Source organism: Sturnus vulgaris, chromosome 29 (assembly GCF_052056855.1).
Source record: "Sturnus vulgaris isolate bStuVul1 chromosome 29, bStuVul1.hap1, whole genome shotgun sequence".
In the NCBI taxonomy this organism is placed as follows: Eukaryota; Metazoa; Chordata; class Aves; order Passeriformes; family Sturnidae; genus Sturnus; species Sturnus vulgaris.
The window spans coordinates 1,487,328-1,515,136 of NC_142271.1; the positions used below are offsets into that span (position 1 = coordinate 1,487,328).

Here is a 27,809-nt window from a genome sequence, read left to right on the forward strand (position 1 = left end):
GGGAGCATGGGGTTGTTTGCTGCCATTAGCAGCCTGGAGGGTGCCTGGGATAGAGGTAATGCAAGCAGTGCTGGGGACTGTGGTGTCCCTGGAGTGTGGCAGGTGGTGGAAGAGCTGAATTTGAGGAGCCCCTGGCTGATGAAGCAGGGGCTGGAGGGCCTTGCTGGGCTGAGAATTGTGATCCAGGAACATGGGACAGGAGGGACCCTTGATTTCGAAGGAAAATGTTGGAAAAAGATGTTGCATGCCCCAGTGTCAAAGGCAGTGTCCCCTGCAGTGGTGGCACGGACAGGAGGTTTTCCCAGGCTAGAGTCAAGATGGGGCTCCTGCAGCTTCAAAGCATACCAAAGAGCAGCTCCAGGCCAACAAGAGGACAAACCTAGCCACTGGAGTCCTGGGACACTCCAGCTGGGTTATGCCTGCCTGGCCCAGCTGGAGAGAATCTGAGTCTGTGCATAGTTACTGCACCTGCCCCTGCAGCAGCCTCTGCAAAGCCAGCCATCTCTACCTTCTGCCACTGCCTTTGCTGCTGTGGCCCTACACAGGGGAACAGCTCCTCCACAGAGGCTGTTGCTCTGGACACTGGCTTGCCCAAGGAGCAAAGGGTCTGTTCTACCTGCTCTGGTCTCTGGGCTCAGCAGCCAAGCAGGGATTTCTGGAACACAATGTTCCCTTGGATCTTGCTGCCATGCTGTGCCACTGCCCCACACCTCCCCAGCCAGGAGGGGAGGTAACCACACTCAACATAAGGACGGGCTTGGGGGATGCCTTGCTGCCCACCAGGATGGGACTGGCTCTGAGCATGGCCCAGGAGACATCCCAGCAGCTTTCTCAGCCTCTGCATGTCCTGGTGGCACAGCGAGCTGTCACCCCCTGCCATGGGGACACGTGTGTATACCAGCCCCGCTTATTTAACCTCGGGTCCCAGAGGCTGTGCTCCCTCAGCTCAGGGAGTTTGGGCTGTGGCTGCAGTGGAAACAGCCCAAAGCACTGCTGGGAGCCAAGCCCAGGCCCCATCGCTGGCGCCGCAGGGCTCAGCAGCCTCCAGCCGGGACAGAAGCTGCTCATCCTGTGCCAGCCCTGCCTTCCCCACGGCCACCTCAGTGACACTGTGCCACCTCAGGTAGGGACACAGAGAGAGGGAGAGTCCTCCTTCAGCTGGGGATACCAGATCTCCCCTCCAGTCCCCCCTGACCGTGAAGCCTTCAGCTGTGCCAAACCTAAAGACAACTGCAGAAGTTTCTCCACCCAGCAGCTGGAACCAGGCCTGGAAACTCAGGGGCTGCCGAGTCATCACATTTTCCGCGAAGCAGTGAACGCTACCGCAAGGCGCAGGGGGATGGGGACGCCCCGCGCCCGGGATGGCTGCAGGGCTCGGGCTGGGAGGGGACTGGGGCTGTGCAGCCAAGCCACCGCCTCTGGCAAGGGCCAGAACCCCAGCACGGGACTGCTCGTGCCCTGTACTCCAGGAGGATCACCCAGGAGCAGAGATGGGAAAGTGGATCCCCGACAGCACGCCTGTCACTGTGGTATCAGGGACAACGGCTGCAGTGCAGTGCAAAGGCCCTGCCTGGCAAAGGCTCTGGGCTGTCCTCCCAAGCAGAGCCAACCCCAGAGCAGAGCAGGGTCCACCCACCTTGCACTCCATATGCCGGTCTCCTGTCCAGGTGCCCTGGGCATGGAGCTGGCAGCATTTGGTTTGTCTCTGCCAAGGCACCTCCTAGACTTGAGCATGGTCCTGCACACCTGGCAGCACCTGCTGGGGTGAGGATGGGCAGCATGGACAGCAGAGTGCCCACCTCACCCAAAGGTTCCAGTTGTGTCTCAGGGTCTGTGCGAGGTGACAGTGGCAGGTGATGCTCCCAAGGCTGGGCACAAGCAGAGGCTTGTAGAGCCTCTGCCAGGGGACAGCATGTGGCTGAGGACACTCCCACAGGGACTCAACCTGTCACTCAGAGGGCACAGCCATGACCTGGTGCTGTGGGCAATGCTGGCACTGCACAGAGGAGCTTCTACCACTGTCTGGACATGCAGCCCTGATGTCTCTATAGGAGCTCTGCCATCCCTCCCTGGGCAGGATTCTGTGCATCCAGCCTGGCACCCCACAACAACATATGCCCAGGGGCCCCATGATATGGGGTACTAATGTCACTGGGACTAGGCTGGTAACAGCTCTGGAGCTCCTATCCTGCCTCAGGCCAACACCAACCCTTTGGTCCTTGTCTCACAGTCCCTCCCTGTGCCCACCAGCACTGTGAACTGCCCCAGGCCACAGTTTCTCCCCTCTGCCACTCTGAGGTGCTGAGTGCTGCCCAGGGCTGCGAGGGAAGAACAAGAGGAACAGGCTGCTCCCAGGGCAGAACCTGCAGAGGATGCAGGTGCCAATGGGACCTCTCGCTTTGCAAGGTTCACACGCCATGGTTCTCCAACCCTAAGCCCTAGAGCACTGGGATGCTCCTTCTCCAACCCCTGGCAAGTGTTTAATCATTCTCACATGGAGCCCTGCCAGCGCCGCTGCCGCCTTCTGACCCACGCTTTGATACCTTGGAGCTCTTCCCACTTTGCAGAGGCGGGAGGACAGGCAGGCAGTGGGGGATGTCACCCCTCTGCAGGGCAGGGCGCAGCCACGCTGTCCAGGCTGGGGGACAGCGAGGAGCGGCAGGAATGACTCTGTTACCATCACCTGGGTGATGCTCTTCGCTCCCCCCACCCGCCGCTGAAGCCCTGGCAGCTGAGCCCGGGATGCCTGCGGGTGCGAGCCAGGCGCCTTGCAGAGCTGGGAGCGCAGGGCTGTGGTGATTCAGAGCACGCCCAAAGCCGGCAGAGCCGGGCAGACCTGCTCTGCACCCCCGGGGCGTGGGTGCCGCCCCTGGGGCTGAGCAGGCTCCGCTTCCCCTGGCCAGGCAACAGGCACTCACTGGGGAGGGCTGAGAGCAGCCTGGATAGTGCCGGCCCCAGACCTACTGCAAGCAGTGGGGCAGCACCTGGCTCCAAAATCACCCACCCCACTGCCAACAGCCTGTGGGATCTTGTGGGGCTCTGCTCCCACCCTGTGATGCAGTGCCAGTACGGGCTGGCAGCAAGGGTGCCCGATGCTGCAGGGATGCCATGCACACAGAGCCAAGAAGTAGCCATGAAGCAGCTCCCAGTGCCCGCCTGTGCCGCACCACTGCACGAGATTCCCCCTGTGCAGGCACCTCCAGTGAGTGCCAGGTTCTGCTCCTGGCACAGCCATGCTCAGAGGCTGCCCATCCCCTGCCTCCCCCCTGGGGCTGTGGCATCAGCTTTGCCTCCACCGTGCCAGGGCACAGGAGGCTCCGTGCTCCTTTCCCCGCTTGCACACATCCTGGCTTTGACCAGGTGTCTGAGAAGAGGGAGGGGGACGAGGCATGGGACCCGTACCTTAGCTGGTGGCTGTCCCTGGCGTGGTCCACAGCCCGTTCCTGCGCGCCTGGCGCGTGCGGTGTTGACTTGGCACGCTCACACTCACCCGTTTACTCTGCTTGTGCACGGCCCTGACGTTCAAGTCTGGGCTGGACCCGAGGGAAGGCCCGCCTGGGCTCGCCCAGCTCTCAGCTGCAGGATGCTGGGGAGGAGGGATCAGCTGGACAGGGACGTCTCCCGTGGCCCCTTGAGGGCAAGGGTCTGCACTCCGTGGGCAGGAGCTGTGTGCCAATAGTGCAGGCTGGGCATGGCTCACTCCTCCCTGCACCATGGCACTTGCTGTGGTTTCAGCCAGATGCTGGGGATCCTTGGTGGTGCTGAGCATCCCCTCTTGCTGCTGCTGCTGCAAAGAGGAACAGGGAGTGCCCCAGGACATTGATGAAGACAGCACAGGCATCCAGCCCATGCACCAGCCCTGAAGGCGTCTGTGGGTTGTGATTGCCAAAGGCTTTGCTGCCTGGAGCCCCAGCAGACCAGGCACCATCCCAGAGCAAAGGCTTGACCCTTCAGTCCATCATCAGGGGGGATGGAGAGGAGCTGCTGCATTGGCTCAGGAGGTGCAGAGCATTCCAAGAGCTTGTCCAGAATGGCACTTACCCTCACCCTGGTGAATGGCTGGCAGCTGGTCTTTGGGGACAAGGAGAAGGGTCTTGCTAGTGGGTTTGGAGGAAAGCTGGGAGCAGGTCCCATCTTGGTGGATGTGGCAGGAGGAATGCAAAAGCCATGGCACTGAGTGTGAGGACTCCTGCCTCCTCCAGTCCCAGCTGTGGGCAAGGTCTGCACCTCACAGGTTCCATCTCCTTGCTGGAGGCTGGCAGGATGAGCCCAGCTTAGCCTTGCATGGGAGCAGTGGGTTCCAGCAGTGTGCAGTGCCCAGTGGAGGAGTTCTGCACCCAACCCTTGCCAGTCCCAGTCCCACAAAGATGGGTCACACATTTCAGCTGCCACTCAAGGTATTCAGTCTTCCCCCAAAGGGCACCCATCCCCACCTCAGCTGGGCTAAGCTTTCTGCAGACAGGGAGAGGGACAGCAACAGGAAGCCCTGGACGCTGTGCCACACTCCACAGAGATGTGCAAACCCAGCCTCCAAATTTGGAAAGCAACTCAGTTTCCAAATACTGCCATGAACTGAAAATCCCAAGTCGAAATGAAACCAGCCCCAGCCTCTGATTCAAAGTTTCCTGTATAAAAACAAACCTGCAGACGGCTGCATTTGCACACAAAAGGTTTTGTTTTCAGGAGGAAGGTTTCTTTTTCAGAGGAGTAAACATAAAGCCTGCCCATCTTTCATGTCACAGACTAGGAAGGAGATCTGCCTGGCAGCTCAGGTCACAGGCAGGGCATTGTCCCTTCTTACTGCCCAGCTGCTGTCCCTCTCCCATGTGCCCTGGCCCGTGCCAGTGCCAACACCAATGCCACCACCATATCCAGTGGCAAGCCCTGGTCTGAGGCTTTTCACACCCGTTCCTGTAGCTGTGGCACCTTTGGGTGTCCCAGAGCATGGGGACAGGCCTTTGCACTGCAGTGGTCCTGGGAGGCTGCGGTGTGGTACCCCTGTCCTGTAGTGTGGCTGCAGCCCTGGCAGTGCCTGCTTATGCAGCTCCTCAGCTTCTCCCTGGCATCTCCCACGGCTCCTGAAGCCAAACACAACACGAATCCATCTTGAGGACTGCCAGCCTGCCTGCTGCTTTCTGCATCCAGCCCCCAGCACAAGCAGCTCTGCTTCTTCACAGGAGCACCTGGGGGACTCCTTCTGGGTTCTTCTCCCCCAGCCCCGCTGCAGGGAGCCCCAACACCACCCTGCTCAGGCTGAGGCATGTTTGGGGCTGGCACAGCCTGGCTGCTCCCCAGGGCACTGCTGTGGGCAGCCACATATCCCAGCAGTAGCTGCTTCTTGGGACACATCTTGGCCACAGGCATGGGCCCCACAGCCATTGATTGCCAAAGGCTCTGCTGGCACATGCTCAGCCTCGACTGGAGCTGCTGCAGTTCTGGAGCATGGGTGAAGCGGTCACAGAGGGATGCAGGATCAGCACCCTCCACTGTTGCCTGCTGACAATTTTGTTTGTCCTTTCAGCCACAACCTCTGCCGCTTGACTAGGGTCAGTGGGAACATTCACTGGGTCTTCCAGAGTGCCACAGAGCTCAGCCTTGTCTCTCCAGGAGTCCCCAGTGAAGTGTCCATTGAATTGGACATCCTGATTTGAGCGTTTGGGGGCATGGAGCATCTGTAAGACTTGGAGACCTGCCAGACTTGGAGTGCTGGTCCCTATCCAAAGCACTGGCAGAAGCTATTTTCACCTCTGAGCTGGAACACACTTGCCTTGTCTCAGTTTACCATCCACACGCAAGGAAGCAGAGTTGCTCTGCTACTGGAGGGGAGGGAGAGCAAACTGGTAACGGTGATGCATCAAGCTTTTCTGAGCCTTCTCATCCTCTCCTGGGCACTCATTAGCAGCACGTTTTGCATCTGGGCTGCAAAGCCACGCTGTCCTGCATCTCTCGTGGGTGGTGGCTGGGTTGGGTGAGGCTGGGCTCGCTGCAAGGCCTGCAGGAACAGCCCCAAGGCTCAGAGGGATCAGCCAGGCTGCCGTTCAGCTTGAACCACTTGGCTGGGAGAGCTTAAAACAACAAACATCGCAAAATAAGGGAATGTTTCACTGCTTCTTCTGGTTGAGTGGTTTCCTGTTTTCTAAGGAGCTCTTCCAGCACCTCTGGGGCAGAGGACTTGCCTGCACAGAGCCTGGTCCCAGGGCAGACCCCTGTCCGGGAGGCAAGTTCTGCTGCTTGACATTTGGCAGAGGAAGAGGTTGCAAAAGATCGGCTGCAACCTTTGCCAGAGACCTGCAGCAGGAGTGCTGGAGGTTAAGAATTTTTTCTTTTTTTTTTTTTTTTTCTTTCTCTCAGGGAATTTTGTCTCATCTGTTGCATAAGAGATTATACCAACTGGTACTTAAGAGACAAAAGAAGTGGCCAAGGTGGGGGAAAGAGTGCAGCTGGCTCCTCTTTTAGCTGAGGGGTTGTCTCTTGGGGAGGACAGAGATACCCCAACATTTTGGCTGAGGGGTGAAGGGCTTGGCTCAGCTCCTTGCCCTCTCTCTAGTTCTTGGATCTGAGAGGAACAGTCGAGTTGCTGCTGCTGTGGGGAGAATTCACTGCCACCATGGAGTCAAGCCCTGTACTGCTTTGTCAGGAAAATCCACAAATGCCAGAGGTTTAGTCCAGAAAGGAGGAGTCCTACAACTTTATTCAAATGAAGAGAAGGAGTCCACCAGGGCACATGCTCACAGGGCTTTATCTCTCGGAGTTTCAGAGGGTGCAGCCTCCTTTGATCCCAAACTCCAAACTCACACGTTGTCCTCTTCCTTTCCCCATTGCTGAGGTACTGGGAAGGTACAGCCTTCCCAAACCACCTACCACATGTCCCCCCTTACACCTTATTTTACCCCAAAGTTCAGGCTTGTGCCAATGTTCGTCTGTTTCTGGAATCATGCTGCCTGGGCTCTGCAACAAACCTGCTGCCCAAAGTCAGTAGAGACAGTAAGACCCATACCTTTACCCATCAAATTGTTTGTAAAGACATTCGCTTTCCTCTCAGCTTCTTCCTTACTGTGGGTGAGCCTTTGCTTGTAAGAACAGCCATTGAACGGAGACCTTATTAACCTCACTGGGAAAGGGCCCTCACCACCTACTGAGGTGGATCAGGGGGAAAACCCAGAACCTGACCCATTCCCGGAGGGCGCATCTCCCCAGCTTCTGCTGCCCAGCCCCGCTGTTTTCTGCCATTGCTTCGGGTTTTTCCGCTACACTTTAACCCAGCATCCCGTGCCTGTCGGGACACCCCGCGCCTCTGCTACAGCTGTGGAGTTTCTGCTGCATTTTCATTGCCACCCCGGCAAACCCACCCACGCCTCTGCCGTTCCATGCGCTGCTCCGAGGCTCCTGCCACAGCCCATCTCGCCATCCGCAGGGCACCGGGCCCGGCCGCCCCATGGCTTTGTAAAGGCAGCCCCTCCTGCACCCCCCATCCCGCCGCCATCACCGCGTGAGGGAGGCGCGGCCGAGCCACAGCGCCCCCTGGCGGCGCGGGGGAATCACCGCCCCCGGCCTGCCCGGCCTGGAGCCACGAGCGCCCCTGGCGGCGGAACCGGGAACTGCAGCGAGGGGGAAAGAGCCGGGACCGGGACTGGGACTGGGACTGGGACTGGGACTGGGACTGGGACTGGGACTGGGGGACTGGGGGACCGGGACTGGGACTGGGACTGGGACTGGGACCGGGACAGGGACTGGGACTGGGACTGGGACTGGGACTGGGACTGGGGGACCGGGACTGGGACCGGGACTGGGACTGGGGGACTGGGACTGGGACTGGGACTGGGACTGGGACTGGGACCGGGACTGGGACTGGGACTGGGACCGGGACTGGGACTGGGACTGAGACTGGGACTGGGACTGGGACTGGGACCGGGACTGGGACTGGGACTGGGACCGGGACTGGGACTGGGACTGAGACTGGGACTGGGACTGGGACTGGGACTGGGACTGGGACTGGGGGACTGGGACCGGGACTGGGACTGGGACTGGGACTGGGACTCGGACTGGGACTGGGACTGGGGGACTGGGACTGGGACTGGGACTGGGACAGGGACTGGGACTGGGACCGGGACTGGGACCGGGACCGGGACTGGGACTGGGACTGGGACTGGGACTCGGACTGGGACTGGGACTGGGACCGGGACCGGGACCGGGACCGGGACCGGGACTGGGACTGGGACTGGGAGACTGGGACTGGGACTGGGGGACTGGGACTGGGACTGGGACTGGGGGACTGGGACTGGGACTGGGACTGGGACTGGGAGACTGGGACTGGGACTGGGACTGGGACTGGGACTGGGACTGGGACTGGGACTGGGACTGGGACCAAGACTAAGACCAAGACTGGGACTGGGACTGGGGGACTGGGACTGGGGGACTGGGACTGGGGGACTGGGACTGGGGGACTGGGACTGGGACTGGGACTGGGGGACTGGGACTAGGGGACTGGGACTGGGACTGGGACTGGGACTGGGACTGGGGGACTGGGACTGGGACTGGGACTGGGTCTGTGATTCTGGCTGTGACTGGGTCTGTGGTTCTGTTTGTTGTAGCTGCTGCTGTGATTGTTTGTTTGATTTTTTTATACATACCAGTAAAGGACTGTTATTCCTTTTCCTGTATCTTTGTCCGAAAGCCCTGTAATTTCCAAGTTATAATAATTTGGGGGGAAGGGGGTCACAATGTCCATTCCAAGGGTGGTTCCCACCTTTCTTGGCAGACACCTGTATTTCAAACCAAGACAAGGAGACAGCTCTGTTCCTTTCTCTCTGGGCCAAAAGCATCCATGGATCTGTGGTGGCTCCCAGGCCAAGGACCTTGCCTGGCTGGTGATTCTCAGGGACAGCTTCCCCTGGCTGGACAGTGGCAGGCACGGCCAGCGGCTCCTCAGGCTGCCAGCCCGGGAAGGGCATCCCTGGCTGGCACTGTGGGGAGCAGGAGCAGCTCAGTGCTGCAGAAGGCACAGACAAGGGCAGGGCACCCCCTGGCACATCCCTGCTGTCTCCATGTCCCCCATTCCTGCTCCACCCAGCTCAGGCTGTGCACCCTGACAGTGTTAGGGTGCCGAGCAGATCCTGTGCAGTGTCAGTGCTGTTCCAGCCTGAGGGCCATCCCTGCTCCCCCTGAGCCTGTTTGCAGTGGTGCACACACACAGGTAAGGTCACCTTGCCTAGTGCTGCCCACCCAGCTCCTGCCTCCAGTCCTCTGCTCCAGCCCGGAGCCCTCTGCCCAGCTCTTCTGAAACTCCCCTCTGCCCTGGAGGGTACCAGGGCTGCTGGAACCATCCCAGCAGTCTCCAGGGAAACACATGGATATTTTCTCCAATGACAAACATGCCTTTCCCCTCCTTTACTGCACATTATTAAAAGGGGCCCTGGCAGAGTCTGCGCTGTGTCAGCCCCTGAGGCCTGGCTGATCTCTGGGGAAGAGGCAGCAGAGAGGATGCTGACATACAGGAGGGGTTTCACTCCTTGAATTTATCCTGGCTCTTCATGGGAGACAGGATCCATCTGGACCTCCTCAGTGTCCAGTCCTGGATCCTACATGCTCAGTCATCCCTGACCATAACAAAAACATGACCCAACTCCTTGCAGGGATGGAGCAAGAGGCAGACATGGTCCTGTCAGAGCCCCAGAGCCAGGCAGTTCTGCAGGGTGCCCCACACATCTTCTGCCCAGGATGATGCATCAGGGCTCTGTGGGGGCTCCAGCTGGACTCCAGCTCCCCTAAGCTGAGCGACCCCAAAGCTCACTCAGGGGACCCCTCTAGTGCTTGTGGGGACAGGCTCAGGAGGCCCAGAGGAGAAGGGCAGGCAGAGCTGCCCAAGGGCTGTGACAGGAGCTGGAGATGCCCCTGGCAGGAGCAGTACCCAGGTGGGACATGATCTGCCACACTGTTATGATGCCCAGCTGGCAGGGGTGGCACGGCAGGGCAGGGGTGGGCTGCCCCAGCTGAGAGCAGAGCTCGCTGCCTTTGTGCCCTTCTCTGCAGCCCTGTGAGCCTTCAGCTGCTGCTTCTCCATCCTCTCCCCCACTTGCCAGCAGCACAGATCTCTCCTGCCCTGTCTTGGTATCACAGACCTGGGCCCCAGCACCACAGGTAGGCTCAGCATTACAGAGGAGCCCACTCTGCCCCAAAATGCCCCTCAAATGCCAGAGGTGAGGTGTGGGGGTAGAAGGATGCTGGACCAGCAGCTGCAGCACTGCTCAGTGGTGCCCACCAGGCACCACATCTGTGACCTGCTGCTGGACCCTGTGGCTGGGAGCCCCAGTGCTTCACTCAGGGTCACTACAAACACCACCCTGGTGCCAGCCCTGACCCCATGGTAGGAGCTGGGCAGGGTGCTCAGCAGCCTTGGGGGTGGGACAGCTGCTGTTTGGCAAGGCACAGCTCTCATGGGCAAGAAGCCAAACACTTCTGCTGCATCTGGGGCTCTGGTGACACCAGAGCCTCTATTACTCCTTCAGTGCTGAAAGCTCCATGGTTGCATCCTTGGATTTGCTGACAGGAAAGGTGTTCCCAGCCCCACAGCAGCTAGGGACCCCTTTCAGCCCCAAAAGCAGAAGAAAAGAAATTAAACAGCTCACAGTTTCTTTGCTTTTCCTCCAGATCTGGGGCATCCGTGGCTGCAAGCAACATGGCTTCCACTGTGAGCAGACAGGAATATTTCTGATGCCTGGAACTGGGACAAAGCAGACCCCACGTGCTGCAAGCTCCCACGGCTCACACCTACAGCCACACAATTGCAGCAAGACCAAGAGGACTCAGAGGATCCCAGGAAGAGCATGTATAGCCCAACATGGCAGCTTCCCGAATTTCTGAGGCCAGAAGCAATCCAGAACAGCTTTCAAAAGCAGACAGCCCACTTTCTGCTATGGCTGGGAGCAGCATTGGGCAGATCCATCATCTCTGCATTGCTGCCCTCTGGCTGCCTCTGCTTATCCACAGCCAGAATCCTCCAGCTGGACAGATGGACCTGCCATGGCTGTCAGGGGCTCTGCCTCCTGCCATGCCAGAATCATCAGAGAATTGTTCAGCTTGGAAAAGCTCTCTAAGATCATCAAGTTCAACCACTGCCCCAGCACTGCCATGTTCACCACTAAGCCATGTCCCCAAGTGCCACATTTCCATGCCTTTGTCTCCACCCTGGAAAGCCTGTGCCAGTGTCTGATCACTCTTTCAGTGGAGATATTTTTCCTAGAATACAAGCTGCTGGCACATCCTCCCTGGGCAGCTGCACCCACAGACCCATCCTGTGCTGGGTAGGACAGAGGCAGCATCAGTGCAGTCTGTCTTTAGCCAGGTTAAGAATCTTAACCCCGTGCAGTTGCCATGGGCTGGACTCACCACACCTATTTCTGCAGCAGACATTGGCTGTGTAGGGGATATTTTAACCCATAACACCTTTCTAGCTGTTATCAAAGGCTAGAAGAGGATCTGTGCCTTCATCACAAACACTCCCCAGCAATCCCAGAGCAGCTCAGCCCACGGAAGGGCAGCACTGTTCCCCAGCACTCCTGGGTGCGTGGGCGCAGGTTCTCGTACAGCAGAAATGGAAGTGACGGCTTTTCTAACCGCTTCCTTTCTTTCTGGGTCTCTGTCTCCTGCCCCTCCTGCCCAGCTCGTTTCCTGTTACTGATAATGGCCCTGCACCCTGAGAGGTCACCAAGCTCGCTGTCCCCCAGGGACTGGGGCAGCAGGGCTGTGCTGGGCAAACCCAGCAGGGCAAACCCAGCAGGGCTGCCGAGGTCCTCGGTGCTACAGCGTGCCAAGGGACCCAGGATAGGAATAGCATGATGAGTCTTCAGGATTTTCAGGCCTTTTTGTGCCTTTTTCACTGAGACCTGCTTTGTCCTGTGTGCTGTAAGGACAGAGAGGAGCTGGGGGCTGTCCTGCTCCTAGGAGAGTTCTCCCTGCCCACTCAGCTCAGGAGGTTCTGCAGGCACATCTGTGGTCTGGAGACTCCCAAGAGGATGTGTGTGTGCCTCCTGCCAACCCACAGGTGTCCAAGCAAGGCTCACTGCCCAAGGGAAACCGAAGAACATAGCATTTTCCAGAGAGCATTTCTAAAAGCACAGCTCTCTTGGAGGCACCCAGGGAAGCACAGGACAAGCCCAGGTGGCACATGGATGGGACAGGGCAGGAACGTTCCCAGGAGCATGGGCTTGCACACAATGAGATGTGAGGAGGAAATTCATCCCTGAGAGGGTGGGCAGGTGCCCAGAGCAGCTGTGGCTGCTCCTGGATCCCTGGCAGTGTCCAAGGCCAGGCTGAAGCAGCCTGGGACAGTGGAAGTTGTCCCTGCCATGGCAGGGATGGGGCTGCAGGTGCTGGGGCTGCATCCCCAGCAGGCTGTCCTGGTAACCAAGTCATTCTGTGGCTCTTGCTGTCCCTCTGTGGCTTCTCCACTAGCATTTGTTGGTCAGAGTGTCAAAGTCTCAGCACCTTGGGGGTCTGGTCCTGTGTGTTGGCTTAGATCCCCTTTACCCTCACCCTCTGGGGACATGATTTAGTGGTGAACAAGGCAGTGGTCAGTTAATGGTTGGACTAAATGATCTTTGAGGGATTTTTCAACCTTAATGTTTCTGTTATTTCCTCATTCTATACACCTGGCTTAGGAACAGTCCTCCATGTGATTATTACACTGTAAAATGAACAGAAGGAGCTTCTTCCCACATGAGGAGAGGAACAAACTAAGCTGATATAAAGCACTTTCACTCCGGGAGATCACCTTTCCCAGGGGAAGTATTCCTGTGCCAAGGCACCTACTTTAGTCCACAGCAGCACCAGCTCTGTATCAGTGTTAGCCCAACCCAGTGGTGCTGCTGGTTCACCAGCTCTGCTTTTCTGTTGGAAAATTTAGAGGAAAGCTCAGCTTGTTTGCAGGAGATACAGGAGAATACCTAATTCCAGAAACCAAATATGGTTCTACTCAGCAGTCATAGAATCATAGAATACGCTGAGTTTGAAGGCATCCATCAGGATTATCAAATCCAGCCCCTGGCCCTGCACAAACACCCAAATAATCCCACTCTGTGCATCCCTGAGAGCTTTGTCCAAATGCTCCTTGAGCTCAGACAGGTTTGGAGCTGTGACCACTTCCCAGGGGAGCCCATTCCAGTGCTCAACCACCCTTAGCGTGAAAAACTTTTTCCTTTTATAATTTAAACCTCCTCTGACACAGATCCAGCTGTTTCCTCTAGTCCTGTAACTGGTCACAGAGAGCAGAGACTGGAGCTGCCCCTCATGAGGATGTTGAAAAGCTCCTCGAGGTCTCCCGTCAGTCTCCTCTTCTCTAGGCTGAACAAACCGAGTGATTCAAGGAAAACGATCCAGCAGTTAAGCAGGAAATCCAGGTCCTAAACTCCTCTTCTGGTTCTCCTTGAGGAGAGGGCAGAAGCACAGGGGCTGGCAGGATCAGCGGCAGTGCCTTGGCAAAACGAACCAGCGATTGCTTGATTGCTCCCAGCTCAAGGCAGGCAGCAGCAGGAGCAAACTGTGCACAGAGCATCGTCGGCCAGGGGAGAAAGGTCATCCATCCATCCATCCATCCATCCATCCATCCATCCATCCATCCATCCATCCATCCCCTGGCCAGCTCGGCTCCATCCCGCGGGATGCCCGAGCTCCGGGCTGGCGCTGCGGGCTCTGAGCTCCCCGCTCCAGCCGGGGCCGTCCTTGGGAACGCGCTGCCGTGGAGGACTCGGGAATAGCGAGCCGCTGTTCTCCGGAAAGGCGATCTGCGGAGCTGCTTCCCTCGGCTGCCGGGCGCTGGCGGTCCCCAGGGTGTCGCGGACCCCAGGTAAGGGGGTCGGGAGCTCTGCGGGATGCTCGGCATGACCGCACCGTCCTGCCGTGCCCTGCCGCTGTGCACAGAGTCTGCTCAGTCCCCAGGCAGCTGCTGCACCTTCCAGCCTGCGAGCGATGTTCAGGCAGCGGAGGACATGGGCTAATTTCCAAAAGCCTGCAGGACATCCTGACTCCCAGGCGTGTCTACGGAAGAAGAACCATCCCTTCCTGAGTGCCGGACCCAGAGGTGACGGGGACTGATGGGACAAAGCCCTGCCGTGGCTGGCAATGCTGGGGAATGAAATGAAACTATGGGGCAGCGTCTGTGCTTTGGGTGCCAGCTCAGTGCCTGCCCAGCCTGAGGTGGCTTTGGGGCTACAGTGCAGTGTGGAGAGGGTGAGGAGAGCTGCTGGGGTGTGCATCAGGGCAGGGAGGCAGCGTGAGGGAGCCCATGCTCAGGAGGCTGGGGGGCAGAAATGGGCTGGCTGGCAGAACGGGTTGGCTGGTCAGAAGTGGGTAAGCAGGTCCCAGTCTGGAGCTGGAAGATGCTCTTTGCACAGAGGGAACTGGCTATGAAATCATGGCCAGAGGTGCAAGATGACCCCATGGAAGTGGAGTTTTAAAATGCAGGTGAATAAACAACCAGTACCAGTCAGGGATAAATCCAGATTTTCCTCTCCAGAGCATCAACTCCATAGGGACCCCATATCTTGCTGAAAGTAAAGCCACACCTATAAGGACCCTTCAAGGTCCTTGAGACTCTGTCACAGACCTCTCTAGTCCTTGTATCCCAACAGATAATCCTAATGCACAGATGTCCACGAACACAGGACACAGGGGATCCCACGTCTGGCATGTATCCAGTCGGGCCAGGGTGAATGGCTGGTGTGGTAACAGCTGGGACTCTTCCCTCCATGTGCATCCCTCTATCACCCACCCCCCCAGCACCACTCGGGGCATCACCATCACCCCTGACACCCCACTGCCACCAAGGTCAGACCAGAAAGAAACTATGGGGGACAAGAGGTGTTCCTGTTCTGGGAGCTCACCAGTCCTCCCCCAGCAGGGGAGGCAGGCAGGAAGGTGAGGGCACAGCAGTGACCTGCCCGGAGCCATTTCCTTCAGTGTTGCTTCCTCCCATCCCCTCCTGGGTTTTGCCCCCAGAGACTGTCAGGCTCACACCAGATTGCAGTGGCTGTCCTGGTGTCCTGGTCCTGTCCTTACAGAAAACTGACCCTGGTTGGGATGTGCCCCCATCGTCTGGCACATCCACTGGACATCGTCTCCCCTCAAAGCAGCACCCTGGCCCCAGCAGTCCCTGCCTGTAGGATCCAGCAGCTCTGCTTCCCAGGCCAGCCTGAGGCAGCTGGTGCAGAGCTGGTGATGTGACATGAGACAACACAGCTGCACACAAAAGGCACGGTGCCTGGCCAGAGCATCTCCCAGCTCTTTGCTCTCCACTGCACCCCTCTGTGAACCCAGCCAGTGTCCCTCAGGAGGAACCAGCTGGCAGCATCGTGTTCCAAGCAGGGGCTGAGAGGTGGCCAGGAGTGATGTGCCCAAAGGTGCACTCGGGGAAGGGAGGGAGGGGGGGCATTCCCTGGACTTCTCCTGCTCGAGGTCTCTGCACCTCAGCATGGATGGGCACTGATGAGTGACCAGGGACATCTCTGCATGTGTGGGTGTGCACTCACCAGGTACCCCAGCGGGCAGGAGAGGGCAGGGCCGATTCCCAGGAGGGCAGCAGATGTAGGTGAATGCACAAGGTACAGGGGACAGCTTGCTGCCTGGGTGGCACTGAGAGCTGAAAAATGCCCTGGGTCAAACAGTGTGTTCTGACTCCCCCTGCTCCTGGTCTCCCTCACATCCAGTCTATCTCTATGAGCTCATGCCTCATTCTCCACCAGCACCTTCGTTTTCATGCTGTGGGTCTCCACAGGTCTGTGTCCTCTCCCCTGCTTTCCCTTCAAATGCACCTCCTCAGCTTGCTGGTGCTTTGGCAGAAGGGAGGCAGAGCAGCCGTGCTGGCAGGTGGGAGCACGCTGGGGTCCAGTTGTGCATCATCAGAGGTATGTAAGGGTCAGGACATCTCAGCAGTACAAACATTTCTGCCCCTAGGAGCTTGGGCCATGGCACATCCATACACAACATCCCTACTGTGTTCCTCCTACCCTGGGTGAGTCACCATGGCCAGGACAGTCCCTTCAGTGTCCATCGGAGTTTTATGCATAAGGAGAAACCCAAGGGGGGCAGGTTTAGTTTTCAGGACTATATCCTGGGTGTCCTGCTTAACTGCAGCCAGCATAGGCAGGTGCATGACAGGCCAAGCCAAGCCAGCGGCACAGGGAGGTCTGTGAGCAGCAGAGGGAAAGTGCTGCAAGGCTTTTCTGGGGACATCCCTGAGCATGAGTACCTTGGTGTTGTGATGCTGCAGAGGGAGAGGATACACTGCATCCCAGCATCTCAGCTTCCTCCTTTTACCCTGAGTGGGATCCTTTGTCATGACCAAATTCGAGTGGAACCAAATAAGCCATTTTCCAAAGGAAGTGCATCAGCATCTTTCCTGCAGCATCCAGGGGTATTTAATGAACAAGGCAGAATCTGGCAGGAGAAGGAAGAGACTTACTGCTGAAATCCTTTGAAATGCCATCAAATGTCTTAGATTAGACTGGGCCACAGATCACTGAAATGAGCAGCACACAGGGAGCTCCTGGCCTCCATAGAAGCCTTTGTGCCATACTCCTTTTGCAGCTGGAGTTTGTGTCTTGCATCAAATCATGTGTTAGTAAAAGGTTCCCATTCCCTTTGGGGAAAACCAGCCAAAATCCAGCTCCCAAAGGCCAGTGCTGTCCTGGGTCTCCTGCTCACTGTGCAGAGGATCAGGATGTGCTGTGGTGCCTCCTGGGTCCAGCAAGGGACCCTGGACAGCCCAGCTGTCACAGCCCCATTGCTTTGCTCCTTTGGGGTGCTGGCAGATTCGTGGATGTTCCCTGGGCCCTGTGATGTCTGTGAGAGCCCAGCTGTCTCCATCCTCCCTGTCACAGGTAGCTACCTGTCACAGGTAGCTGGGGAGGCTGGGAGGGAGTGTGGGTGCACAGATGTCACTGACACATTCCCGGTGACTTGCATGTGCTGGTGGCCCTGTGGTATCTGCCCCAATGCCACACTGAGCTTGTCCCTCGCTTGTCCACCAGTGGCAGAGGAACAGGACAGTGAGGAGGCAGCAAGGTCAGGCCAGCAAAAGGCAGGAAAAGCAGCTCCGGGGGTTTGCATCTTGGCTCTATCCTCAGGAACCCCTTAAGCTCAAAGACACCCCCATGGGACAGGTGTCCCACACACTTAGAGGGCAGGTACAGTCCCAGCCTCAGGAAGTTTCTGTGTGTCTGGCAGCCTGTTACTCCAGCACAGAGCCCTCCTTGTTTACTCTGGTTCCTACTGGGAGCAAGTTTATGCAGACACCTTGTTAAGTCCTGCAGTGCTGGTCATCCCAGGAATTCCTGAGTTCTGCCAGGGACAGGTGGGAAGGAAGGACAGTGTATAGTGGGGCTGCACACCTAGACCTTACAGATGTGTTCTTTCATCCCATGTAGGGCAGGGAGCATTTCCTCAGTCTATCCTCTGGCCACTCTAGGATCTCCAGGTAAGACATGGGTGCTGGTGGCCTCTTCTCCAGGATAAAGCTGCTCTGCTGCTGGCCAAGCCTAACACTTTGCTCGGGAGCTTGGGCCCTCTGATGTCCTAGCCCTTGGGTAGAAGGTGGCACTGGCAGGGTCTCCCAGGGAAGCTGTTCTGGCACACCTGCGAACACACAGGTGTGCACAGACACGCAGCGAGGTGAGTGACAGTGCCAGCACAGCCCAGGGACAGCACAGTCACCTCAGTGAGCTGGGCTGGGGTGGCTCTGGGCAGAGCAGACATGGGAAAGGTGTTTGGGGTCCATTAGGGTGCAGCAGGAGTTCCTCAGCACCCTGGGGTGGGGGTGAGGAGGAAGGAAGTGTGCAGAGCCCGGGCAAGAGCAAACAGGAAGAGCAGTGGGGATGCGTTAGGAAGGATGTGCAGTGCCCCAAAGTCAAACCTGGCCTACCTGAGCCAGGCCCAGGAACCTTCACCCCAAATACAGCCCTGCCCTTCCCTGCTGGGGAGGGCGAGCCCACCCGTCTTACCCTCAGGTACCCAGGGATGGTGGTGGGTGCAGAGGGGTGTCCCCACGTGGACAGGGGTTGGGGGACAGTGGGGTGGCACCAGGAGCACAGTGCACACGGGCAGGTGGCACTGAGCGAGCCCTGGCACATGGCACAGTGGGATGGGGAAGAGCTGGGGCACAGCCTGGGCAGAACAGCGGGCATGGGAGGATCCAATCTGGCTTCCTGCGGGGCAGCTGGGCTGTGGTGCCCAGAGCAGCGCCCTGCAAAGCGCCCTGCCCCACCTCCCCAAGGCTGGGTCTTGCCGCCCCTCCGTGCCCCATGGGTGTCACCAGTGCTGGCCATGGCTTGTCACAGAGGGCATCGAGCACACCCCACCAGCCCCACCGGAGGGGCCAGTGGACACCCCCAGGGTTTATGGGGAGGCCAGGCCGTGCCCCAGGAGCGAGGCTGGTGGCTGAGGAGCTGGGCTGGGTGTGCAGGCGGCCCGGCAGAGCCGAGCTGCAGAGATGTGGCCGGTATGTGTGTGGGCGGCAGCCGGGGTGGGGGAGAAGGAGGGAGAGGAAGCAGCAGAGGCAGCAGCTCCTTTGATAAGCAGCTTCCTGAACACTTTCAAACCGTGGTGTCAGAGCGACAGGCGCGGTGCCCGCGGGCCGGCACCGACAAGCCCAGGGCACAGGGCACAGGTAGGAGCCCCCCAGCCCACCCGTGCTGCCCCCAGCCCACCACGCTGGACAGGAGAGCCCGGGCAGCGCCCAGGGGCGGTGGGCATGTGGTGGGCATGGATGGGCATCCCCAGGCAGGGCTGGGGCGCTGGGCAGGTGATGTGAGTGCTCTCCCTGCAGATGCTGGCAGCTGAGGCACTTCCCTGGGCCCCTCTCCCAAGTGTTTCCTGGCCAAACAGTTGCTGGGATAGGGATGGAGAGCACCGGGACACCCTGCAGGGGCACGGGGATGGTGTGAGTGGCAGTGGTGGCATTGGCACTCCCAGAAACGCTGCTGGGCAGCCGGGATTCATGGGGAGCAGCTCCTGCCCTCGCTGTGTTCCCAGCCACCATGTGGACCCCGGCTCTCCATGAGACCTCCCTGAGCAAATGGGCTGCCTGGGACCCCACCCTGGCCGCCCTGAGCTCTGGCTCTGCATCATTCCCTGCCTCTGTGCATCTGTCTCCTCCTCATGGAGGAAGCTGGGGATGGGAAGGAGGCTCAGGATCCCAGGGTGCTGCCTGCACCATGAGGAGCTGTGTCCAGAGGTGAATCAGCATCTCCCCAGCCCTGCCAGGGGCTGACCCATCGCTGGGGATGGAGAATGTCTGGCACCTTCCCCAGCTGGGCTGCCCCATCGCCTTTTGCTCAACCACCCAGATAAAGCAGTTTCCTCTCGACAGTTGCTGTGACCTGCAGGAAGGAGGAGGCTGTCCCAGGGCCATCCCTCCCTTGCCAGAGCCACGAGGCTCTTGAGGGTGCTTGGTCTGTGTCTCCCTGCAGCAGGAGAGGGCCAGAGTGCATGCAGTGGCTGCAGCCACCTCGTGTCACCTGCTGAACGCTGCTGTGTTCCAGCTCTTACTCTTCCCCACCATGTCCCCAGGACGAAGCAGGGGGATGTGATGGTGAAGGGCTGGAAACACAGAGCATGTGCTTCCATGGAGGTGGAGAGCATCTGGGGCTTCCCCAAACCAGACTGTGCCCTGCCACCACAGAATGGGTGTTGTCCCCTCAGGGGAAGCCTTGGTGCCATACCCAGGGTCACCAGTGGTGCCCACGAGGCCACCCAGCAAGGGTGAATGTGCTGGGAGCTCTCCATCTGCCTGGATAGAGGGGCTGGTGCTCCTGGTTAGAGGACAGCTGAGGACTTGAAACCCATCCCTTGCTTGCAGAGCACCTGTCAGGGGCTCCACCCAGCCTTGTGGTATCTCTCAGATCTGACTTTTCTTTTCCAGCTGCTTTTCCTCTGATGGCTCCATGATTTCCCAGGAGCTGAGGGCCCCCCGTGTGCCCCTGCTGTGCTTCAGGACGAGGGCTCTGTGGTTGCTGCAGCATGGTCCAAGCCTGCTTGGTGTGCTCCAGAGTTCATAAGGGCAGCCTGGCAGCCCAGGCAGCTGCAGCCAACATGGACAAGGCGGACAAGCCCAGCCCCTCTGCCAAGAAGCACGTGCGGCTCCAGGAGAGGTGAGTGTGCCTCAGCCCTGGCCAGGCTACCCGTGGCACTGCTCATACCCAGAGCTCCCCTAACACTCCCTCCTGCCAGCCCTCTGCCTGCCAGCGTGTGCAGGTGCCAGCCCTGAGCCCCCGCCCTGCTCAGGACAAATCTCCACACCGTCCTTCAGGGGCTTCCCAGCAAAAAGGCAAAATTATCAGCTAGGTCCTTGTTCCTCAGTCTCCCATCTACTGGGGGCTCCATCGGGCTTTTGCTCAGTGTGGGGTGGTTTTAACTGATGATACAGTGGGATGGGCTGTCCTTCTGTCCCAGGGTGGCAGCAGGTCAGCCAGGGACCCCTTTGCCTTTCAGGAGGGGCTCCAATGTCTCACTAGTGCTGGACATGAGCTCTCTAGGGAATGTGGAGCCCATCCAGCCTGTCTGCACACCACGGGACATCACCCTGAAGTTTCTGAGGACATCCAGCCACGTGCTGAAGAAACAGGAGCTCCAGCAGCAGGCCCAGAACCTGGCACAGCTCCAGGAGGAGTTTTCGGTGCGATGATTCCCTCTCCCTCCTCCCAGGAGGGTGGCAGGGGCAGTGGTGGGACTGACAGGGGTGAACATCAGGCTCTGAGCCCAGCTGTGGGTAAACAGAGGGGAGGGTGCCCACGTGCCATCTGCTCCTTGATGCACACATGTCTTATTGGGGTCCCTGGAAGACCCTGTCCTGCCCTCCCATGCCATGCTCTTCTCCCAGGGCTGTCTCTCTGGAAGGAGCCCCACCACAGCTGGAGTAAAGGCAGGATTCATCCCAGAGCTGGCATCTCTGGTGATGCGCCTGGGTCAGCTCTGCCCTGCTGGGCAGCCAGGTCTGCCACCACCAGGGGACACGAGTGGCAGCAATGGGCTTTTCCTCATGGCTGTTTTCTCCTCCTGCAGAAAATCCCACCCAACTTCGTGAGTCCGGAGGAGCTGGAAATCCCTGGACGTGCTCTCAAGGACAGATACAAAACCATTCTCCCCAGTACGTGCCACTGTGTCCCTCTGCCTCCCATTTGCCCGTGTTTGCTTGTGGGTGAGGGATGACTCAAGCAGCCCTGGCACTGGGGTGGGCACCCCTGGGTGCTTTTGCTGTCCCTGCCACGCTGGAGCTGGATGCTGTGTGCCAGGGGTGCCCACAGTGCTGTGGGGTACATGGGGAGCTGCTCCCGGGGGTGTCCTACACAAGTAAGGTGGGGCCTTGCTTGTGCCAACAGCGTGGCCCTATGAGTGTAAAGGATGTTGTGGGAGGACTCAGCTGGGTCCCAGTCAGGGTCTGTGGGGATGTGCTGGGGGATCACTGCAGTTCAGTCACCTCCCCTGCTCACGATGGTACCTGCAGGCTTGGGCTGTGCCCTGCCAGGGGAGTGAGGCTGCAGTGGGACAAGAACAGACCTGAGGGAGGGTGCAGACTGCTCTGAGCATGGCATGGAGCAGGAGGACTCAGCCTCCAGCCCAGGGAGGACGGGCAGGATCAGTCCCTTGGTAACACCTGTGACATCTTTCAGATCCTGAGAGCCGGGTCTGCCTCAGGAGGGCTGGGAGCCAGGAGGAAGACAGCTACATCAATGCCAACTACATCACAGTGAGTGTCCTGCAGGGCCTGCAGCACAGGGCTCACCAGGGATGAGGCTGCAGGTGCCACACTGGGTCACACCTGCTGGGGCACTGTCACCTGCTCTCCTGGGGCAGCAGACTTCACTTGCCATCCTTTTTGGAGCTGGAGGGATGTGGCTCCATCTGCATGGGGCAGATCCACTACTCCTGTTGGTGGGAGAGTCTCATGAGGGAGCTGCTCTTGGCTGCTGGGCAGATTGAGCACCCCAAAAGGCTCCCTTGCAGTGGCTTCTCCATGTCCTCACACACTGGCCCAGTGGCTGGCAAAGCCATGGGAGGCAAGCTGAGTCAGCAGATTATAGCAGCTCAGAGATCCTCACAAATCCTGGGATTTCCTCTCTGCTCAGGGAGCTTGTTGCAATTTCCCAGGAAGAGATCTAATGAAGATGGGGTGTGGCTTATTTTTGGCACTAGGTGGGGTTCCTTTCCAGAGACTGAGAAATCCCCAGACCCTAAGGGGTTAGACAGCTTGGCTTTGCTATCCATCCCTGTGCAAACCCTCCCAGGCTGCAGTCTCTCTCAGAATGGGATCTCGTGTGAGCCAGGTGCCAGCTTTGCCCAGTGGGCAGGCTTTTTGCTGAGCAATCCATCTCACTGCAGCACCCTTCCCTTGGCACTGGCCAGGGCACTGGGAAGCAGTGGTGGGGCCATGGATGCTGTGAGTACTTGCAAGGACTTGGAAAAGTAGCCCACAAAAAATGGTGTCTGAGGTGACAGACAAACCCCTGGGAGGTGCTGGGAGGGAGCAGGGTGGAGCTGGAAGGAACATTTCTTTTCTGATGGTGCTTGTGGCTGAGATCCACCGAGGCAGCAGCATCCAGCACCCAGCAGGGAGGGTCAGAGCTCCTTGGAGACAGGAGCACCGTGCCCAGAGCTGCTGGGAGCTCCAAGGGCAGTTTGACCATGGGCAGCAGAGGAGCTGTGTCCTCCCAGGACAGCGTGCAGCTGCACATCAGGTGACGCTGGCACTCTGTCCCTACACCCCGGGGTGTGGTGACATCCCCTCTGTCTCACCTGACAATGCAGCAGCACTGCCCATCCTTGTGGCACACACACCTGTGTCCAGACACCCCTGAGTGCAGCTGCTATTTCCTGACCCCTTCCTTCCCCTTACCTCTCCAAAAGTGTAGCAGTGCAGGAATTTGTGGGCACATCAGAAAATTGGCAGCCCAGCCTGCCTGGGCATGCCTGGGAGGCACAGGAATCTGGGAGGGCTCTGCAGGTGTTTGATCACATCAGCCCCACCTGGGATTGATGCTCTTCCTGCTGAGGGTGTTCCATGAAATGTTTTTAGCATGGGTGTGGGGGAAAGGTGGAATTCCCAGGGTTGACACCTCCAGGTATCCTGAATGGAAAATCATATTTCCTAGGAAAAATGAATAATCTCAAGGCATGAAAATAGAGATCTGCAAAATATTCCTGAAAACATTCCTGTCCCTTAGCTGGGCCAATGCAACTTCTTGTGAGACCCAATCATTAACAGATTGTTGGGAAGGCCTGGATTTTCAATACCTTTGGCAATTTTATACTAGAAGTGTCTGGAGACAGAGGATGCTTGGAGCTGTGAGACAGGGATTGCTGCTTGTCCTTGTGGAAATGCCCACAGTGAGGAGTGCAGCTCCTAATGTGAGCTTTGCCTCGCCAAGGCATCCATCACACTGGCTGTTGTCACACTGAGAGCCTGGAGATGCTTGCAGGAACTTGGGTGTACAAGGCCAATGATGGGATGGGATGATGGCACCAGCAGGATGGGGAGGGTGCCTGGTGGCTTCTCAGCAGATCTATAACAGCATTATGAGGACAGGTTTAGTAGGAAACAGCATGTGTGGCTCAGCCTCTAAAAACCATAAAGGAGAAAAGCCTCGTGAGGGCTGGAGTGACCTGGGGACAGTCCCCAGTGCCCTCGGTCCCCCCAGGGTCGCTGATGGGTGTGTGCTCACAGGGCTATGCAGGACGGCCCCGGGAGTACATTGCCACCCAGGGACCCATGCTGAACACCGTGACTGACTTCTGGGAGATGGTGTGGCAGGAGGAGGCTCCTCTCATCGTCATGATCACCGAGCTCCAGGAGAGCAAGGAGGTACCAGTGACCCCCCCCCCCAGGTACCACTGACCCTGCCCAGGTACCACTGACCCTGCCCAGGTACCACTGACCCTCCCCAGGCCCAGACCCAGGGACACAGCAGGGAGTGGGGTACTGATGACAGGGGAGGGTTGTGCAAGGCCAGATGTGGGGTCTGTGGACCCACTTATTGTGCTTTCATCTCAGAGGATTCCCTGATGAATCACAAGTGGAGGAGATCTCCAAGGCTGCAGCCTTGGCCCTGTTCTGGCAAAGGTTTTCCCTCTCACATGGTTGTGTGCTATGGGCACACTTTACCTGCTGGATAATAGGATAAAGGGTTTAGGGCAAACCCCAGGGGTGGGGCAGAAGCAGTGGGCACTTGTGCCCCTCTGGCACTGAGAGCTCTCAGCCAGGGGATCCAGCCCAGGGGAGAGCTCTGGGGGGCCAGAGGGGCACTGCTGCCCACTGCTTCTGCTTCTGGGATGGAAGCCAACAGCACCTGCTTGGGGGAATTGAGAACTGGAAACTCTCTTTCCTGGCCATGTCCTTGCTCCCTTCTCTCCCAGCTGACAGCCTCCCTGGGTCCTGCTGCATCTGGAAGCTTCCTGGGCTGAGCAGGGATATGCATCCCTGGGGCCTGAAAGCCAAGGCAGGGCATGGGAGAGGGTGCAGGGCAGCAGATGCAGGGGTAGGGATCTATCCCTCCTTTGCTTCCCATCTCTATCACTCTAATCCACCTTCCCTGCTCCCCACCACCCCCAAGGTGATGCCCCCTCCCAAGAGCACTGACTCAAGCACAGCTCAAACGTTCAGTGGGTGCCTTGAGCATCTCCACAGCCACAAACCTGCCTTGTTCTCCAGAAATGTGTCCACTACTGGCCCGAGAAGGAGGGCACCTATGGCCCCTTCACCATCCGTGTGCAGGGGGTGAGCGAGTCTGTGGAGTACGTGGTGCGGGATCTCTCCATCCAGGTGGGTCTGAGCCTCATCCTGGGGTCAGGAGGGAGCACATTGGGGCCGGCAGTGCCCCTGCCACCCCTGAGATCTCTGGTGAGATGGCAATGATGTATGACAGGAAAGAGGAGGATTCATGATTCTCAGGGTCTGCAGAGCCCCTCCTGCCTGGAGAGGCTGGGAGGGAGCAGGACCCAGCCCTGGGGTACAGAGGAGAAGGGGCCAGCTGGGCAGAGCAGCACCACCAGCCCAGTGTTTGTGCACTGTGACACTGGGCTCTGCCCCATGGGCTCTCTGTAGTCACCCTGGGCTGACACCAGCCTAAAGGATTTTGCCTTGCTTTGCCTGGACTCTGGTGACAGAATTGGAACACTCTGCATCTGTTCTCATCTTCTGGGATGGGACACATCCATTGCCTCTGGCCCAGGGGTCTCTCCCTCATGGCTCAAAGTGGGATTCAGGAGGAGAGTGGCTGAGATGGGTACAGGCTGCTTGAGCTGAACTCCCTGTTTCATTTGGCCCGTGTTCTCACATCCCTATTTCTCTTTGTTCTGTGCTGGAAAAGCTTGGAAAGGAACGCCGCAAAGTCAAACACATCCTGTTCCCTTCCTGGCCTGACCAGCAAACACCCGAGTCAGCCAAGCCCCTGCTGCACCTGGTGTCCAAGGTGGACGAGGCTCTGCAGACTGCAGCCAGCCCAGGGCCCATCGTGGTGCACTGCAGGTAAGAGTGCACCTCACCTGAGCCCTGTCTGTGCTTCTCCTTGGGGTCAGTCTGCAAATACCTGAGGGGAAAATCCCACATGAATCCTCATCCACTGTGGTGCAGAAATCCCAGACACGGCCACCCCACAGCAGAGTGGTCAATCAGCAGCTCCTGTCCTGGCAGCAGGATGGTGGTGTATCCTACACCTGGGTCCAGCAGGGTGGGAGCAGGAAGGGTCTGCATTTGGGACCCAGCCACCAGCTTCACCATACACCCACAGCTCCAGCTCTGGAAGATCCTGCTTGAGCAGGGAGATGGAGCCAGGTGACCCCATGGTTGGGTCCCTTTGAACCTGACCCATTCTGTAATTCCATGATTCCTGTCCCTGTGTCACCAAGCATGGCCTGTGGATGTGGAGCCATGTTTCAGGACAGCCCTCCTGCAGGAGGTGGCCTCTGCCTGTTTTCTCTCCTTGCTGAGTGAATCTGGGGACAGTGGAGCAGAACACTTGGTTGTCCCTATGGAACATGCAGCATGCACTGCTGCAGGCTGAGTGCAAACCGCTGGGGTCAGAGCCCAGCTGGGAGGGGACCGGGCTGCAGAGCCCCCTGGACTGCACAAGAATGGGCACAGACTGGTTTTGTGCTTCCAGAGCAGCCTCAGCCAGGCTGTGCAACAAGGCAAGGACTCCTTGCCATGGCACAGTGACCCCAGCCCACGGCTAAGAAGCTTGGTTTGGCAGCTGGGGCCAGAAGCCCAGAATCCCTCTAGGAAGGAATCACAGCAAACCAGTCCAGGAGTGCATGGAGCTCAGCAGGATGCAGGTGTGGCAGTGGGTGCTGTCACAGCTCACACGGCTGTGTCTGTCTGTCCTGCAGTGCTGGCATTGGCCGCACCGGCTCCTTCATTGCCACCAGGATCGGGTGCCAGCAGCTGCAGGCCAAGGGCGAGGTGGATATCCTGGGAATTGTGTGCCACCTCCGCATCGACAGGTGGGTGCACAGAGCAGGGGCTCCTTGGAGCGTCCTGCTGGGTGCCAAGCCTGAGAGCAGGGCTGTGGCAGACAAGGGATGGGCATCCCAAGGGGGCATGGGGACGACTACTGATGGAAACCAGAAAGGTGGCTGCGGGATGCAGGTGTGTGGATAGCAAACAATTCCCAGTGCCAGGCTGGTCCTGCTGGCAGAGCTGTTGTAGCTCTGACCTGAGGACATGAGGGAGAGGACAGGGGCTGTGAACCTGGCAGCCATCTGCTCCTCCTTTCCAGCTCAGCTATTAAATCCAGAAACACTCCACCTGGCCACTTCTCAAGAATTACAGGTGAAAATCAGTACTAAATCAGGTGCTAATCTCCTTTTGAACAGCTCAGCAATGCTTCTGAACCCCTCTATTCTTTGAGCTGCTCTGGTGCCTGTTTCAGAGGTACCTTGACATGGCTGGTGACACAGTGGGAATATTTGTGCCCTGGGAGCAGGAGCTGGGGACAGGGCTGTGTGTTTGGTGGAGTGTCAGTGGGCCCTGCCTTTCCCTTGCAGAGGTGGGATGATCCAGACGAGCGAGCAGTACCAGTTCCTCCATCACACACTAGCTCTCTACGCCTCCCAGCTGCCAGAGGGGGGAGGCTGCTAGTGCAGGGCTCCCACCGGGCTTGTGGCTCCCTGCTCTGACCTCTCCTGCACCAGCCTCGGGGACACCTTCACCAAAACCTCTCCTGATGCTGCCAGGCCACAGAGCAGCAGTGTGAACATCCCTGGGGATGAGTACAGCTGAGCCAGCCCACGGGGACTGTGCCTTTGGACCATGGGCATGAGCAAGGTGAGGTGGTGCAGTGGGTGCTCGAGGTAGCCACTGCTGCTGGCTCCAGACAGATTCCATCCATAGAAAGAAGCTTTGGCTTGTGAGAGGTGCAAGATCCTGGACCAGAAGAGCAAGCAGTGCAGAGGAACTGCAGCTGGTAGATGCCAGGAGCGTGGTTTGCCTTTCAGCTGCACACAAATGTTCACCCCGTTAGACACAGCGCTGCTGGAACTACCCTGAAATAAACGGAGCCTCTGTCCTGGCTGTGCATCCTTTGTGGGCAGGGCTGGGCTTGCTCCAAACATGCACCATGAAGCTCTTCTTGATAAAAACACACCTTGATAGCTTGGTACACGGTCAGCTAACAGCGTTCCACAGCTTGCTTTCCTCTCCACCTTCTGAACAGCCTGAAGGTAGAATCATAGAATTATTAAGGTTGGAAAAGATCTCCAAGATAATCAAGTCCAGCCCCTCACCAAACCCCACTGTGCCCACTAAACTGTATAATGAATTGCCATGTACA

The 27,809-nt window shown here is 58.3% G+C and overlaps 1 protein-coding gene across 3 annotated transcripts; it reads left to right on the forward strand.

Moving 5' to 3' along the window:
• The first annotated feature begins 13,922 nt into the window (after positions 1-13,922).
• PTPN7 (protein tyrosine phosphatase non-receptor type 7) lies at positions 13,923-27,548 on the forward strand. 3 transcript variants are annotated; one of them, XM_088180260.1, is made up of 11 exons: positions 13,923-14,074; positions 17,418-17,467; positions 19,910-20,138; positions 20,479-20,662; positions 21,049-21,133; positions 21,657-21,733; positions 23,708-23,845; positions 24,692-24,802; positions 25,350-25,507; positions 26,368-26,481; positions 27,025-27,548. In XM_088180260.1, the coding sequence occupies exons 3-11, from the start codon at positions 20,008-20,010 to the stop codon at positions 27,116-27,118; spliced, it is 1,092 nt and encodes a 363-aa protein (XP_088036386.1). In that variant the 5' UTR covers positions 13,923-14,074; positions 17,418-17,467; positions 19,910-20,007; the 3' UTR covers positions 27,119-27,548. The 3 variants fall into 3 exon arrangements, with proteins under 3 accessions (XP_088036386.1, XP_088036387.1, XP_014728117.1); XM_088180261.1 differs by lacking the exon at positions 13,923-14,074 and adding an exon at positions 15,763-15,896; XM_014872631.2 differs by lacking the exons at positions 13,923-14,074; positions 17,418-17,467 and adding an exon at positions 18,549-18,655.
• The last annotated feature ends 261 nt before the right edge of the window (positions 27,549-27,809 follow it).

Excerpts from the sequence above, each read along its gene's own strand:
- PTPN7 (XM_088180260.1), top strand. The coding sequence starts at position 20,008 with ATGGTCCAAGCCTGCTTGGTGTGCTCCAGAGTTCATAAGGGCAGCCTG. Across the intron at positions 20,663-21,048 it reads AGCTCCAGGAGGAGTTTTCG|AAAATCCCACCCAACTTCGT; the intron begins GTGCGATGATTC and ends CTCCTCCTGCAG. Across the intron at positions 26,482-27,024 it reads TGCCACCTCCGCATCGACAG|AGGTGGGATGATCCAGACGA; the intron begins GTGGGTGCACAG and ends TTTCCCTTGCAG.